General features: G+C 45.6%; 2 protein-coding genes across 11 annotated transcripts; one reads left to right on the top strand and one right to left on the bottom strand.

Annotated features, from left to right (window-relative positions):
- Nucleotides 1-366: 366 nt before the first annotated feature.
- LOC118505764 (zinc finger protein 211) lies at nucleotides 367-15,409 on the top strand. 10 transcript variants are annotated; one of them, XM_036041999.1, is made up of 13 exons: nucleotides 458-655; nucleotides 9,897-9,972; nucleotides 11,651-11,745; nucleotides 11,838-11,870; nucleotides 11,943-11,981; nucleotides 12,071-12,203; nucleotides 12,279-12,373; nucleotides 12,449-12,538; nucleotides 12,610-12,656; nucleotides 12,732-12,986; nucleotides 13,256-13,730; nucleotides 13,947-14,138; nucleotides 14,536-14,733. In XM_036041999.1, exons 1-13 carry the CDS (start codon nucleotides 617-619, stop codon nucleotides 14,731-14,733), a joined length of 1,767 nt encoding a protein of 588 aa, XP_035897892.1. In that variant the 5' UTR covers nucleotides 458-616. The 10 variants fall into 10 exon arrangements, 9 of the variants coding, with proteins under 9 accessions (XP_035897889.1, XP_035897892.1, XP_035897891.1 ...); XM_036041996.1 differs by having other exon boundaries at nucleotides 367-655; nucleotides 12,610-12,986; nucleotides 14,536-15,136; XM_036041998.1 differs by lacking the exon at nucleotides 458-655 and adding an exon at nucleotides 7,458-7,784 and having other exon boundaries at nucleotides 12,610-12,986; nucleotides 14,536-15,409.
- LOC118505769 (protein Vhl) lies at nucleotides 14,378-16,735 on the bottom strand. Its single transcript, XM_036042012.1, has 2 exons — nucleotides 16,538-16,735; nucleotides 14,378-16,436 (listed from the first exon to the last, which is right to left on the bottom strand). Exon 2 carries the CDS (start codon nucleotides 16,346-16,348, stop codon nucleotides 15,887-15,889), a length of 462 nt encoding a protein of 153 aa, XP_035897905.1. The 5' UTR covers nucleotides 16,349-16,436; nucleotides 16,538-16,735; the 3' UTR covers nucleotides 14,378-15,886.
- Nucleotides 16,736-16,754: the final 19 nt, after the last annotated feature.

The raw sequence follows: 16,754 nt of genomic DNA, 5'->3' as shown, positions 1-16,754 counted from the left end.
CATTTTGCACACTCACACACCCGCTCTCTCTCTCTCTCTCTCTCGCTCAGACGGGAGGAATAATGCAGCGAAAGGAAAACGCAACGCGACACACGCACGCACGCACAGCGCAACCCCCGAGTGCAGACTGTGACGCTGATGCATTTCCACCGTGCTGCATGAGCCCGCTTTCCCGTTTTCGAACAGTACGGCCCCTTTTTCCCGTAGCGCATTCAGCCCAACCCTACCGGCGCGTTTCGAAAGGGGTGACCACACCACAACAACAACGACGACGGCCGACCAGGGATTTACATAAGCGAGCGAGCAGAGGCCCATTCCCTCGTTCCCTTTGGTCATGTGTGTGTGTGTGTGTGCTGTTCGTCCATGCATCGTGGTCAGGAACGGTTCCGCTATGACAAAGGCCAGTCGTGCCTTGAAGGTCAGTTGGTGGAATTAGTCCACTCGCACGAAGGACAACGGAAGGACACACGCGCGTGCATCGACTTCACCGTCTCGGGACTCGGGTTTCAAGTGCATCGCTAACGGACGCGTGCAAATGGCAAACGATCGCATCGTGCAGTAACGTCACGCCGTATTCAGCTCTACCACGCCGCGCACCTCCTCCCACAACTCACAAATGATCGACGACGATCACCAGCAGCGACAGCAACCAATAGTAATTGCTTTGTGTGTGTGTGTCTGTCTGTTTTTGTTGTTTTGCGTGTGTGATTTTCCTTTGCCCAGCTTAGTTTTAGTTGATGTGCGTATGCAATTGTGTGTCCTTTGTTCGGCTGAATTACGACCATTCCGTGGGCGTAGTTTCAGCTGCATACCGTCCGTCCGTGAGACAGCCGTTTTTCCGGGCTAGATAGAGTGACTTGTGCGATTGCGGAAGCTAGAACGGTGAACAAAATTAAACAACGCACCGCGGCTTGTGTTTTGTTGCACGGCACGGCACAGCAACACACACACACGCGGGGGCAAATGTGTGCCTGCCTCACCCCGGGAAAACTGCCATTTGCAAGGGAAGAGTGGAATCGAATGCGAAGCGATGCTCAAAATTCGGAGCTGGTAAATTGTGTAAAACAAGGTGTAATGCTAACAAACCCGGAAGATTGTTTAATTGCTTTGAAAGTGTTGCCATTTGTGATTGTTTAAGTTTGAAAAATTATGCTTTAAAATGAGTTTGTTTTCTTTGGTTTTTAAATTATTCATAAGTTCGTTGTGAAAGTTAGTCAATATTTCCATTTAGTGATACGGGCTCCAAATCATGAAGCGCAAATTTACAGTGATGGACGGTAGAGTAAGGCCGTTTAATTTGGTGTAAAGGTGGTAAGCTGTATTCAACGAATCGACTTATTATTTTTCCATTATAAAACTTAGTTAAAGATATTGGCAAATCGAGGATATCATTGTTTATATCTAAGCGCCGATTTTTGTGGCAGTTAGACCAGACATCGAGTATAAAATTTTAACCGTTTTCTTTAAATGTTTTGCGTAACCTCTTCGATTAGTTTTTCGCTTTATTACAGCTTAGACTTAAAGATACTAGTTGGGTTTTTGAAGTTATTTTAGAATCGGAAGTTGCTATATTTATGAGCGGTTGTGGCTATCATACAGTGACGGGCAATAAAATAAATCCATCTTTATTTCCTATGTTGAAATTACTGCTTTCGATGTTTCTGCTAGGTATAACCTGACAAAAATTTGGTAAAATCACCATCAACTGCTTCCTCTTCTTTGGCACCTCGAGAGGTCTCGGCCTGCCATATTTCTGGCTTTCTGTGACTTGATTTTACCCGTAGAAAAGTAGTCACCCCTACGTACGGGGAGGCGGTTGGGATGGGATTTTAACCCCGGTCCTGCCGTGTGAAGACTGGCGCCCCAATTACCATCAACATCTTACCTTTTATTGCAATTGTTTAACAAATCATTGCTTAAGAATAAAAATAAAAAATTATGTGCAACGTAAAAACAAAACTATTTTTTTTTAATGTCAAAATTTCTTCTTCCTTGGCACCACAACCTCGAGAGCCCATTTCACATCCTCGGCCTGCCATTTCTGGCTTTCTGTGACTTGATTTTGACCCGTAGCAATGTAGTCAGCATTGCTCGGATGGGAGGTTGATCTTGATGGGATTTGAGCCGTGTGAGACCCGGTGCCGCTGTCACCTCGGACACCGGACCGCCCCTTATTGTCAAAACAGGCCCATAAAAATAGAAACTATAAAAAAATTGTTGAAATTTCAAATTCAATTTTTGTATACTTTTGATCAAATAGGCCATCAGTATGGCAAAACAAACTTTGAATTGATTTTTTCTCATCCAAAGAAGGATTATTTTTTAGAACAATACTTCCGCGAAACATAAGTTGATTCGTTGAAAATCGGCAACAATATCTCATTTTAACATTTTTACAAAAATTCGCGGTCTTATTCATTTATTCGTCACTGTAAGTATCGAAAGTAGTTGTTTCAATATTTGATACTTGGTTGGTCTTATTGTTTTGTCCTTCACTGTAAGGTTCTTCTAAGCTCTTCAAAGCATTTGCCTGATCTATTCGCTAGAATCATCAAAAGTGTGTTTTTATTGTTAAAGCAATCATTTTAAAGTGTCTGTTAACAAATAACAAGAAAATCTGAAATTTTAATCACCTTAAAAAATGGATAGAAAAATTTGAAGCATTTTTAAAACTATTTCTTAATCAATCAATCCTAAACACCAGCAACAAATTCTCAAGTAAAATCAGAAAAAATCAAAGAGGAATACGTTCAAGCTGTTCCACTAAATTGTAATAAACATATTCCAGGTTATTTATGTTGTCTCATTCACTGTAGAAGGATGGTCAAACCGTGTTTCTAAATTGCAATTGTTAATAGCATTTAAATTGAATTTGTAAGTTTAAACTGTTTCCTCGCGAGTTTACATACTATTTTAATGCCCAATCGCCTTATAGAAGACTGATTGGATTGTTCGAACATAGTTGTAAAGTAAAAACTCTGCACAAAACTCGATAAACTTAAGAAAACAGACTGTCAAAAATGACAACAACGTTGTAATGTCTAGTAAAAAGTATTTACAGAAATAAACATTGCTTTATGATTTAAAAAAGTAAACCTTTGTTTTGTTATTTATTTTCCCTACTTTCTTTACTTTTATTTACTTTTTTATCTATTATTTATATTTCTTTATTTCCGTTTTTGTATAAATTAACAAAAAAAAAAAACCCGAATGAATATGTTTGTTGGTTCCCTGCTGACGTAATGGCACAGCTCATCAACCAAAATCGAACACGCTAGTCTCCGACGACACGGACGATAATCGTCTCTAATCGAAATGTTTCCACCCAGGATCTCCATAACATAAAACGGTTCTCCCCACCGTTGAGTTCCAAATGATCGATGTGCTGAGAAGATGCTGGGTTAAATTGAACCATGATAGCTCCCGGTAAATTCCCGCCGCCGGTGGTAAGGGTTGAAACGTTTCGGCCAGGGCGGATGTTTTTTTTCTGTTGCGTTGCGCTGAAGTGGCCATCATCAACCTTCGCGAAAGAATCAGCCGCCCAATCGCCAGCTCCCCCAAAGCGGTTTCCAGCGCCCAGCGCTATTTACTAGCCGGGAAAAGAAAGTGAAACTGTGTGTGGACGCGCCTGGCACATAGACGACCGAGAAAAACGAAAACCAAAAAAACGGTCGCTAAAAGTGGAGCATATAAGTACGCGTTTTCAATATAGATAACGCGGCCTGGACATTTAAATTGATAACAACGTGCAAAGACAGGGGGAGAAGGGGGAGGGGGATGGAAACTCGGCAAGGACGGTGGAAGAAAAAACTCATTTCCATTTCGCAAGACGGATCCGAAGATTCCGTTCGGTCGGTCATACGCGAAGCGCAGGCGAGCAAAACCATCCGCCTGGTCAGGGAAAAAAGGGTCGTTAAGCAATAAACAAAACAAAAAACGAAGAAGCTCTGTGTGTGTGTGTGAGAGAGAGTGAGAAGGAAACACGCTGCAGGACGAAAAGGAAAATCGAACCATAGCAACCATGGTAAAGCAAGAGCAGCAGCAGCAGCAGCAGCAGGAACAATGAAGGCAGCCACCACTGTGGCCTGGCCTCTGTACTTTGTAACGCAAAAAAGAAGTACGAACAGAAAAAAACGACTCCAAGAAAATTAACAAATAAAATGGTAAGAAAATCCCCCACCCCCCACACGCTTGAGGGACTGTTGTAGCTGGAGAGGGGGGGCGGGGGGAAACCTGTGCAGAAAGAAGCCGTATTTTGTGCTGCAGCATCGTAGCAACAGCAGCAATGGAGACGACCGACCAGTTCTTTGTTTCTTTTCGGTTTTGATGATGGGGTTAAAAATTTCATGAAAAGGTGGCAAAGAAGGAAAGGCAGGAGGAAACGGGGAGGAAAATTAATGGCAAAGGAAGGCCACCCCTGCCCCGAACGAAGGAAAAAGAGCGCGCGGAAAAACAATCCCCAAACTCGAATTCGTCTTAAAATTCGGTGGGTGTTAAAAAGGGGATCGGGAGGGGGGGAGAGAGGGGTGAAGGGAAGGTAGAAGAAGGTGGGGAAAATTCTATGTTCTTTTTTTTCGTTTGCTGGGGTTGGAAAAAAGGATTCGATTCGCAAGTGAGAAAGAAAACAGTTCGAATGAGTTAGAGCGTGTAAGCGCAAAAGATAAGGAAAAGCGATGGCTTTGGATGGGGGGAATGGGGGCGAGGGAAGGCCGGGAGGAAAAGATAAAGATGGGTGTAGGGGGAGGGGAGGGCGGTGAGACTTGAGTGGGCATCATTTTCATATTCTTGTGCCCATTTTTCCACGCCACCGTTGATTTATTTCCTTGCGACGACGACGACGCTTGATTCGCAAAGAAAAAAACAAGGAAAACGGCTTCCATTTTCTTTTTCCAGAGCCAGGCCAGAGCGTGCAAGATAATAACTCCTCCACCCTCCTTCAACACGACTGCTCGCGGCGCGACCACTACAAGCACGCGAAACCCAGTCCGGCAAAGCCCGCCCAAGGTCCCTCTTCTTCGAAAGGAGGACAACGGTTAAAGAAAAGCGTTGTGCTTCTGGTTATGTGTTTGTGTGCGCTGAATTTTCTTTTTTTTTTGCTTCTTATTTCTCCCCCATTAATAATTTCCCGCTTCTAGTGCCCGTATCGGTTTTATTTCACCCTTCGGAAGGAAGGAAAAAAAAAACAAAACGGAAAATGAAAAAGGGAAAAACACAAATCCTACGCACCTTCACTCCCGGTTGGTCGATTTCGGTCGTTGGCCGGTGTTGGTGGTGGTGGTGATGGTAGTTTGCGCCCCCTTTTTGTTCTCTCCCTCCCACGGACACCCTTCCTATTTCCAGCATTTTCCACCCTCCGCCCTCCTCAAAACAAAAAAAAAAACAACACGCGCAAGCAGCAAATGGCGTGTTTGTGTGTGTGTCTGTATTAGTGAGTGTTTTTTTTTCTTCTCTTTTTCTTCTATCTCAACACTCCCGCCCCCCCTAGGGACGTTTCATTTCTTGTTGTGTTTTCATTTTATTTTTATGTTTTTTGGTTGTGTGTGTTTTTTTTCTTAGCTTGCTTACTTTCCCTTCATTCAAATACACACACACACACAGATAGAGCCACGTCACAAAAGATAGAGGCGTTCGTTGTTCCTTTTGGGCACAAAATTTATAGTCACTTTTGTTTTCACGATAAGAAGGGCAGTCAAGGCTTTCCCCGGCATCCTTTACGCCGCAAGCGAGCGCAAAACTCCTTCGTTGGTAAGAGTGAGAGAGGAACATTTTTCTGTGTACGTGCGAGAGAGTAGAGCGAAGTGTCAAGAAAAAGGATAGGTCAGTCAGGAAGCGTTGGGAGAGCGTTGCGGGTGGAGATCATTTGCGAAGGAAAAGAAAATCGAGCACGCTCTGCGGAGAAGGAGAGCCAGCTTCTTTCAAAAAACACCTTCGGTCTCATTCTCACTCTCGTTCTGTCTCTCTCGTTCTCTCGTGAATCCTTTTGCTTTCAACACGCTTTTCTTCGAAGCGCGGCCTTCTTCGACGACAACGCGCTGATGATGATGGCGCCTGGCTTTTCCTTCAACTGTCTGTGTGTGTGCGTGTTTGGAGATCGTCTTTTTGTGTGTGTGTGTGTGTGTGTGTGGTGGAGGTTGTTTTTTATTGTTACAGATTCTCATTCCTCCCACCCCGTCCCCAGGGCAGTTTGTTTGCCCGAAATATTATTGTATTGGCCGGACGGATTGGGCCCCTCGCGTCTTCGTGACGCTGGATGGAAAGCAATCTTTGCAGGATGTCTTCCGGAAAGCAGGAGAGGGGTGGAAGGGGAGGATTGAGATGGTTTGAGTGAGGGGGGGGGGGGGGGCAGGTCATGTATATATTTTTATTACGCCGATTTTTTTGTTTGTCTCTTGGTGGCGCATCTTACCCGCAGTCCATGTTGCTGAATAACCGCCATGGAGGCGCCCAGCACCGCTCAACCATTTTGGACATTGGAATAAGATGAAAAGTGTTGAATTTTTTTATTGTTACAAAAATAAGAACAAAAAAGCAAAAAAAAGTAAATAAAATGAAATAAAATGGCAGCCAAAACCCGGGGTTTTTGAAACAGTAAGGGAGATTAAAAAAAACGATTTTCCACCCCTTTTGTGATTTTTTTTCCTATTATTTCTTTCGCCCCCCTCAGGACCAAGAAATTGAAGCTTGTATTTGTTTGTGTGCGTGTAGAGGCCAGCAGGAAGGAAAACGAGGGGGAAAATGAAGGGTGCCGGGTGGAAAAAGTAAAATCAGTGGACAGAGCGCCCCAGTGGAAATAAGAAAATTTTGTGTTGTTGATGTTGGTGATGGTGTTTTTTTTTCTTCTCGCCATTAACCCTTCCTATTCTTCTGTTTGTAATTTTCTCATCAACCCTCTCATCAACCCACACACACACACACACCGGCGCCGGAATCGGTTCATTTCGCTTTGCTTTTGTTTGGGCGCAAACCTTTTTTGTTGTTGTTGTTGACGGTATGCGTCTTAAGTAAATAAGAAGACGACGCTAATGGTGATATATATATACACGCAAAATGGTCTTTTTCCCTTTTTTTCCCCGTGGTGCTGCTGCTGCTGCTGCCGCTGGAAGGAAGGGTTTCTCGCCGTTTTCTTACGCCGACGATCACCGACCCGACGGAACGGGTGGGTGTCCTTGGGTTATGGCAGGCAGTGGGCAGGCCGTTGTAAATGTGTGTGCGTTCAAGAAATAGAGGGGGTGGGTGGCTGAAAGAGGAGGAGGAGGAGGAGGAGGAAGCTGTTCAGCAGATTCGGCACGAGTCTTGGTGAATTTCGGGGTCGCCCGCTCACTGGGCTGTCGGGCTGTATCGCGCTCGGCTCGGTGTTGGCAGGTTGGAAGATTTTTAAAAATTTGATGAATTCTCAGTCTTATTATTCAATTTGCCAGCAGCAGCAGCAGGTTAGTACTGTGCGCTGCGTCGTCTTCGGTCGGTCGGTCAGCTAGTTTCGTGTTCGGTTACAAAAACGGAGTCTCCTTGGAGGGCAATTTCAGCTGCTCGTGGTGGCGCGCGTCGTGACAGTGGGCAAAAGTTTTTCAATTATCCACCGTTTAGCGAGTGTTAAATATTTAATACAAATCGTGTCGCTTTAGCCAATGCGAGGAAAGGACTTTTGCGTGTCGGTGTACCGGTCGTCTTAAACCAAAGTGAAAACTGTGCAGTCGACGGACGGCAGTTTTCTTTTGAAAAGTGGTTGCTGTGATTGATTGCCGGAAGCAGTTGATCAATAAAAGCTCGCTCGCTTTCTTTTTTGGGTATATTTAAAAATCAGCTCAAGCTCGTTGTGTATTGTGTGTTTTGCATGCATTTATGTTTTATGTGGTTGTGTGTTTTTTGTGCAAAAAAATTATAATTTAAACTAAAAAAAGAAATATCTATCAAACACCATAAAACAAGTGTAAAACAAATAAAACAAATACAAACACCGTCCAAGAACGAGTATTAAAATTTATGAATAATGAGCTGTGTGCCAAACAAAAACAAAAAACGACGACGGGGAAAAACTCACCTTTCACGAAACGTGCCGCATAAAGTATCGCCGCTTCCAGCATATATTACATACATTCCGTGGTTCGTGTTTAATTCTGCCGTCTTTCCGTGCCCGTGCTGCCCGTTTGGGCGATGGTAGCAAAGACTCTCCTTTATCGCGTCTTCCTGCTCGCTCACACACACACGCACACAATACAGGCCCCTCGAAACCCCTTTTCCGTGGGCATTCGGGGCAAGTAAAAAAATTAAACAACCTTCATTTAAACAACCGTCATATGATAACTGCCGAACTCCCATCCCACGGCCCGGATCCGTGGCGGCGGGACAGTGACTCGTGACGAGGAGGAAGGGTAGGATGAAAGAGTAAAGGGGAGAAAAAGGATGTGTGGCGCCTTTTCATCCCGTACTAAACTTACTTGAGAAATACAAACACTCACACACACGCACACACATCCTGTAGAAGCGCGCACACAGCTTTACACTGCTCACCACGTGCAAGATGATGATGGTGGGGGAAAGGTCCCGAGGTTTTTCTTCGGCTGGCGGTTTTCCAACACGGAAAAGTGTTTTTTTGTGTTTTTCCTTCCCCCCCCCCCACATTCCACCTCCCCATCTCCTCCCACACACTGGTAAGAAGTGGGGGGGGGGGGGGCGAAAAGAAACAAATTTTTCATTAAACAACGTTTTAATTGCAGCTGGAAGTGAACACACGCGCGATGGACGGAACACACGTCCGTTTGTGGTTGGGCTGGGCTTACATACATGCATGTGAATGCGTTTTTCCTTTTCTGCCTTCTTCTTTGCATCCGTTAAACACCTGGACAACAGAGGGTTAGCAATTTGTTTTAGGACAAAAAATTACACTTACCCTCTTGTGGGATTTCCACACACAGTGCGAGTTAACTTTGCGCCATCTGAGACACTTGGTAGTGCTTCCGACCGTTGACGGAACATGCCACTAAACCCCCGCCGTCGTAGCAACACACGCTTCCAACAGGTTCCAGCATGGGTTTGGGGCAAGGTTTCGTGCCTCGGCAGCAGATGATTGCAGCAGGCATTGAAATCATCAATGAACGTAATATTTGTGCGCACAACGCACTGTCTACTCTAGTAGGCACCGTCGCGCGCCAGAAATAGCATCCACAACTCGGCAAATCGGCGATCCGGTCGGTCGGTTGTGATGGTGTGTTGTTAGTACACCGCTGCACTAGTGTTAAAGCACACACACACACATATGCTGCTCCTGCACGTACACACACACATATAGCGTTGCTCGTCCTCATCCTGCCTGGCTGCCTGTCTGATTATGTACAGAGGGCATCAAAGCCATGTGGCGGCGACGACGAGACCGGAGTCGGTCTGGTTTTTCGCGCGCGCACCATGTGCTCCGACGGCAAACGAGCCGAACGTGCCAGAGTGCCTGCCATACACGCTATGTATTTTCACCGAACCAGCCGAACACGCCGGCATCTCGGCATGTTGAGGGGGGGGGTTGGGAAAAAGTTTATCAAAATAATACTTATGACGGTGTGGTGGCAGCGCCCCACACACATATGTGTGCCGTTGTTTTGGGGAGGTGGAACTACTTGTAGCTTATACACGGCGGCCAGTCGTCGTCTATTAAACAACGGTTTCGCGCGTCCGTTGCTCTAGCCATGTGCTGCTCTTGCTCCAGGCGCAGCGCGCAACCGTTTCCACCGATAGCTACTGATTCTGCATGCAATTACAAACTCGTGACTTCCGTTGTTAACATTTTTTCTTCGGTTTCGTTCCCTTATTTTCGTGTGTGTGTGTTTGTGTACCGTCTTTGCTGTTTGCATTTGTACCTATCCCGCTGTGTATGATTATTAAATAAACGGTTGTTTAATTTTTTAAAGGACAACAGGAACATTGAATGCTCTTATATGGACATTGACACACTATACCTTCAACTCCTTCTTTTGCTGAAGCAAGGTAAGGTAAGTATCGAGTGCTGGCGGATGCGGTCCGGTCGAATTATATTTTATAGCTTCATTAGAAATTTATACTAGCACCAGATATCAGAACGCAGTCTGAGGTGGAGGAATTTGGTTTAATTTGGTTGCATTTTGGCAGGGTTGAGGTACGCGAAGCTCTCTAATCTTGCCCGCAGTCTATAATTGACTAGTGATGTATCTGAGATGGAGGAAAAAAATAGTCAGTTTTACGAACAAGAATTTTACCGAAATCTATTTGGCATCTCGCATGATGTAGAATTCCCTTTAGGTTCTTTGTCGGGAAAATTTATGAACATAGAAAACAAGAGTTATGCACAAGAGCAGGAGGAAAGGAAAAATCATTAAATTCCTCTCTTTCCAAATTTTTGTTCCGTAGTCCTGGTTAACTGACGAAAATAACTACGGGTAACTTGAACCAAGGAAGACCGTAATGATGGACCAAGATCTTACAAAGATTTAGTAGCGGCAAATTTGCTACAGGGTTCTTCAAAGAAGGTTTAACAAACTCAATGATTAATGACGAATATTACCAAACAATACCAATGTGAACATAGATGTTTGATATCATTAGTCCTCAACAAAAGTTGATAAGATGCTAGTCAGAAACAGTTTCAGTTAATAAAAATGAGTTTCTCTTTAATTGAACAGTACAACTTCCTAAGACTCTGGCCTACAATTTCCGTCTTACTTTTTACGATCCTGTTGAAACTGCAGTGTGAAAGACTTTTTTGCTTAACGATCGAAGGCTATTTATAGTGATTAGTAGCATTCAGGCAGATAGTTAGCACTGCGTGCGAGAGTACGCTGCGGATGGGTTTCGATACACGGTTCAGCCATGTAAGACCTCGAAAGACCTACGCCGGTATCACTATGCCTTACCAGTCAATAAAGCTTGATTAGGGGAAAAAATATTACCTTTAAATTAGTTTAACATAAAGTTCTTCTTGCTGCAGTATGAGCTGTTAAATTGTTTTAAAAATTAATTAAATTAATTTTACGATCGGAAGCACGATCCTTCATGATGAGACCACGCACTACCAAACAAAGCAAAAGGATATTTTCGATGAAATTTGTACCCCGTTTCCAATCTGACAGCTGCAAAAACGTAGAAAATATCCCACAATGAAAAAAAAAAGCACTTTTCGATGTTAAACACGCTTTGGCTGTGTCAAACAATTTTTTTCAATGCAATTGTGTTTACTTAAGAACAAATCGCTTCGCTTGAGCAAAAAAAAGAGAAAAAAACGATACACACAACAAACGGCTTTACGGAAGGCATAAAAATGCTTTGCTACGCTTGCCAGTGAGGTAATTTCCCCATCTTCCGAACAGGTTACAATGTAGAAGCGTTCGGTTCCGTGTAAAACGCGGTGCAAAAGGGCTGCCCAGAGGCAGTGGAAACAGGGACGATGTGGCCACACTCCAAGGAACAACTAGGGGGCAATATGATATTTATAGCTGCAACCGAAGCGTTTTATCCGAACAAAAGCGTAAACGCCCGCAACGGCAGCAAAGAGAGCAGTGGCTTATGATTTGTGTGTTTCCGTGGTTTTCTTTACAGTACTCACAGTGGACGCCGCCGCCGCCGCCGCCACAGCCACCAGCGGCTCGTACCCCGCGAGCACCGTACTTATTGAATCGTGTACGTTTTAAAGGAATCTCCAAAGGGATGATGCCCAACTTCTACGATGGATCCCGTCCGACGATGGTACCCACCAGCTCCAATCTACCGTTGCTGCTGGGCAATACCGTGAGTGTATTTGGGAACGAACGACCAACCCGTTTTCGAATGCGCTAACAGCGCTTTGTGCGTCTCCCATTTTTTTTTCTCCCTCCCAACAGGTCAATCAAGGGGATTCAAACTCCAAGAAGCTGGTAAGTGCTATTATACTTGATGGCATTATAAAAAGTGGCTGAGTAAACCGCTCTTTCCTTTACATTCAACAGGCACATTTCGATCTCGAAGCAACCCTGCAGACAATCGACGTAAGGACGAATTTAAACTGCAGCTTTTGCTTAGAAACACGCGTTGCTAATGCTTGTCGCATGTTCCTGCTTTTTTGTTTTGCTTCCAGAACGAGGTGCTCGACGGTGAGGAGGGAAGCTGCCCGATATGCAACAAAACCTTCAGCCGTAAAACCTCGCTGCTCAACCACATCCGCAATCACTCGGCGGAGAAGAAATACGTGTGCGAATTTTGTCAGAAAGGTAGAAAGAATGCAGCTGAAATGGTGGCATTGGTTTGTTAGGAGATGCTAATGAAGCTTCTTTCCCTCTTCGTAGGATTCACGCAACAAGCTAACCTACGGAACCACGTTCGAATCCACACCAACGAACGGCCATACGTTTGCGTCGACTGTGGGAAAGCCTTTACTCAGGTGAGCATGGCAGGGAAAACACGTCCTATCCATGGGTCAGCGGTTAACATGCTTGCCTTTCTCTCCATTCAACAGATCACCAATCTGAATAACCACAGACGATTGCATACGGGCGAACGACCGTACGTTTGCATAGAGTCCAACTGTGGCCGCTCGTTTGCGCAGGTACGGTATCAAGCTCCCAGCTTCCCGCACCGTGCTCCGTGCTAATGTCCGCTTCTCCGTTCCCGTTGCAGGTCACAAACCTAAACAATCACATGAAAACACACCACAAAACCACCCTGTACGTATGCAATCAGTGTCCGCGCAAGTTTAGCCAAGTTACTCAATTGAACCTTCATTTAATTACCAACCACAGTTCGACTAGAGGCTTTTTCTGCCCACAGTGCCCCGATAAGTCGTTCAAGCAGCAGTCCCATCTGCAGCAGCACATGAAAATACACGGGACCAACTTCGGGTACTCGTGCACCAAGTGTGAGGAAAAGTTTATCCAGGAATCGCACCTGCTGCTCCACATGAAGCAGCACGGCGATTACGCGTGCACCATGTGCTCGATGACATTTAACGACGAGGTGCTGTTGAAGAAGCACGTGCAAAGGCACGTCGATGGGAGGTAAGAGTGGCCGCGCGACCCGGCCGCGACTGTCCGCTTCGTTTTCGGCTGGCTGCGTTGGTTTTTTCTTTTTTCGTCTTCGGGCTTTTGTGTTGGCCGCCCGCACTGCAAACCGTTTCCATTTCCGCTTCAGCCATCGTTTGGAGGAAAAAAGGTTTTCCATCACGGGCAGTGGCCCCGGTCTTTCGGCAAGAAAAGCACTAATCCTTTTTGTGTGTTTGTGTGTGTGTTCTTTTGGCGTTTTCTTTTCTCACCACCACCACAAACAGATACCTTACCTGTCCGGTGATTAGCTGCAGCGAGGGCTTCACGATGAAGAACCATCTCACGAAACACATGCAGATGCACCATCCCGCGGTCGATCTGAAGAAGCTGGGCGCGCTGCCCGGTGGCAACAAGACGCCGAAGCACTTCTGCCACTACCACAACTGCAACGATTCGTTCGACACGGCGGATGGGTTGAGCAATCATCTGCGGGTGGCCCATGGGCTTCCGATCGCGCTACCGCTGCCGGCACTGCCCGTGGACGACAAGAAGCTCATCCAGCACGGGCTGCACGGGCTGAACGGGATGGAAACGCCACCGCCACAGCCACCGGCATCCCATCTGCTACACTCGCAGCTGCATCCGGCCGCATCGGTGATGAATGCCAGCTTCCAGTCATATCAGAACCAGATCAATCAGGCAAATCAGCAGCAGCAGGCGAACGGCGCCAACGGAGATCACAAACAAAAGGTTCTTTCTGTGAGTAGGGACTAGCTTTCGCCTCGTTTTTTTGTTCTGTTTTGCACGCTGCCCTCCTCGTTTGATGTATCGAGCAATCCAAGCAACCTACATTGTTACAAACAACGATACCACTTCTTTTATGCCCTGAAACGCTCTGTAAGTGTGTGTCGGTGAAAAAATAACACAACGTTTCCGTTTGCTCTCTTGTCGTTTAATACATACCTCATCGTACAGGTGTCGGAACTGCTTAATATAAGCGAGCAATTGAGCCAACACCATCAGCAGCAGCAGCAACAAGTGCAATCCCATCACCAACAGCAACAACACCTTCATCAGCAGCAGCAGCAGCAGCAGCAACAGCTTCACCTGCAGCAGCAACGATCCGAGATGGCCATGAAGGTCGACATCGATCAGCAGAACCTTGACGTAAAGAGCGCAATCAAATCCGAATAAATAGTTTTATCTTTATTTCGCCTAACACCTTTATGTTTTTAGTTTGTTTTTTTTTTCGCCAACCAAAAGCCAATAACACCACACCCAACTTTATTACTATCGTTGAACTATCTGCTTCCCCTTCTGCTTGTATGCTAGCCAAATTAGTTTTTCTTTCCGTTTATCGCGTGGCTCTGCTTATTTTATTCATTGGGGCAATTCTGTTTTCTCCCTGTTTGGTTCGCTTGTTTTTTCTTCCTCCCCGTCTCTTGTCTCTAGACCGCCGTTTTGTGTGTGTGTGTGTTTTTCTGTTGTTTGTTCTTAAAATCGCATCCTTTTGCATTTCTCTCCCACTTCTCTCTCTCTCTCTCTCTCTCTCTCTCTCTCTCAGGAAAAGATGAGCAATTTCAATCGCATTAAGACGGAGCTGCAGGCCAACATGCTGGCCCAGACGCAAAACCTGTTCGGCATCTCCAACACGCTCGGCAACAGCTTCAACGTGCAGCCGAAGCTGATCTGCACCTACTGCTATAATGTCTTCAAGACGCCCCAAACGCTTTCGCGGCACATTGAAAAGTTTCATAGCTAAACTGCCGATTACTTCTACCACCGGTCGGATTAGTTGGGTGTGTGTGTGTGTGGTTTAACCCCCTTTTTTATGTTCCAATGGCCATACAGCAGCGAAGGCAACCACAACCAAGGCTCGCCGCACAACAGCCGTAATGTAGTTGAGTTGTGAATCGCTTCAGAAGTGATTTGCGAGCATTTCAGTAGAACAACCACACCAACATTTAGTATGATTAAGTTTTAGTATACGTACACGAGCTGGAGAGGAGGGAGAGAACGTACGAAGATAGAGACTTTTAGCATTATTCTGACCACTTTACTTTACCAGCAGCCATCATCTCTTTCAGTAGCCCCCCCGTTTAGCTGAAGGCACTTGGGCACCCACATTATGTTGTACAAAATGTAATAAGCTACCAAAAAAAAAAGGAACCTTCCCCGTTAGCGTAGTATTAGCGTGTGCCACCGGGAAGGTCCGGTCTCTTCTCAGAAAGTAAAGGCTTTTCGGTGTATTTAGAGCGAATGCGGTCGCACGTGCGGTGCTGCAAGGGCGCGAAACCAGCAAAAAAAAGTACAAAATGAACAAACAATTTTTAAGGAACATTATTAACGTGTGGCACGAAACGATGTTATATCAGTGTAAAACGGGAGAGAAAACATGCGATAGATAAAACGAGGAGACAAACAAACAAACAAACAAAAAACTGTCTGGGGAAAACTATTTTCTATTTTCAGTTAAATCGATGGATAGTGTAGAGAGGGGGTGGGAGAGGATAACTTTTAACATGATATTAGCGATCATTTGTTGTTAGTAAAAGAAGCGAAAAGGAGAGGAACTATAAGCGCACCCATAATGATGAGCAGGCATGAGAACATGATATGATACTGATAACCCCGTGAGCTGGCGGGTTTAGTCCTGCGCTAACCGGGAAATCTCATAGCGATATATTACTGTCGGGAAGATCTTGTCGTACACTATTTAGAACGCTAAATATATAGAGAGCGAACGAGCGAAAGGAAGCATGCGTGGGTTTATGATGTAAAGGAAACCAATCCCCCGGGGGCAATACCTAGCGTGTAATTGCAAACACACAAATAAACGATTATTGCAAAAGTGAACGAGTTTCGTTTTTCCCCCTTCTTCCTACTGGCGCGTGTGCGTTCATTTGCTTCCTACTTTATACTCTATTCCTTTTCCTCTTCACTAGCTCCTGCACAAGCACGTTCGGGAGCTCCAGCTCGCACAGTACGCTTTCCTCTTTCGCCGACAGCAGCGCTAAGATACGCCACAAACAGTTTTCCTTCAGCGTGCGCACCGGAAAGTGGATCCGGGCCTCCATCCGGTTAAGCCGGCCAGCACCGGTGAAGCTGTTGTACCAGGGTTCCGGCATGAAGATTGGCTGGTGCCGCACGTGCATCCGCTCCTCGTGCCGTTTGTCCTTAAACAGCCACGGGTGCGACACGAACGTGTTTACCTTGCATTGGGCCCCCGGCTGGAGTGTCGAGTAGTGGGTAAGCGTGGCGCTATAGTTGACCCAGTACACGTCCACCACCCGTTCGGTCGTGTTGCGAAACAGCACAAACGATCGCACTTCCGAGTTTCGCGATCGCAAAACTGGCTCAGCATTCGTCGCCGCCATTTTGAGGGCATAGCCGTGGTGCGAAAGGTGATCCCATCAAAGTGTGTAGGGGAGGCAGTGTTGTGCGTAGCTGTACCACCACGGTATGCTATCGTGAAGAACACAGAACCGTGTAAAAGTGAGGAAAAAAGCAATTACAGTACTTGTTTTACCAAAAAACCTTGTTCTCCCTTCAGGTGGTACACTTACGAGCACTTAACGGGAACTATTCATGAACTACTTGCATGAAAACGGGCGATTTTCTACGCTAAATTTGCCCTGGAACTGCACCCGATCCGGTCGCCGTGATTTGTTCTGTTATTTTGAAGGAACGGCGGTTTGTTTTCTTCGGAAGCGATGTGTTTATGTTTTGAGGGCGATGTTTTTTTTTGTGTTTTTGACAGCCCGATCCATTCTCATCGCACGT

This window comes from Anopheles stephensi, chromosome 2, assembly GCF_013141755.1.
Source record: "Anopheles stephensi strain Indian chromosome 2, UCI_ANSTEP_V1.0, whole genome shotgun sequence".
Classification (NCBI taxonomy): domain Eukaryota; kingdom Metazoa; phylum Arthropoda; class Insecta; order Diptera; family Culicidae; genus Anopheles; species Anopheles stephensi.
The sequence above is the reverse complement of the archived record's forward strand: the minus strand, read 5'-3'. Positions and strand labels throughout refer to the sequence as shown.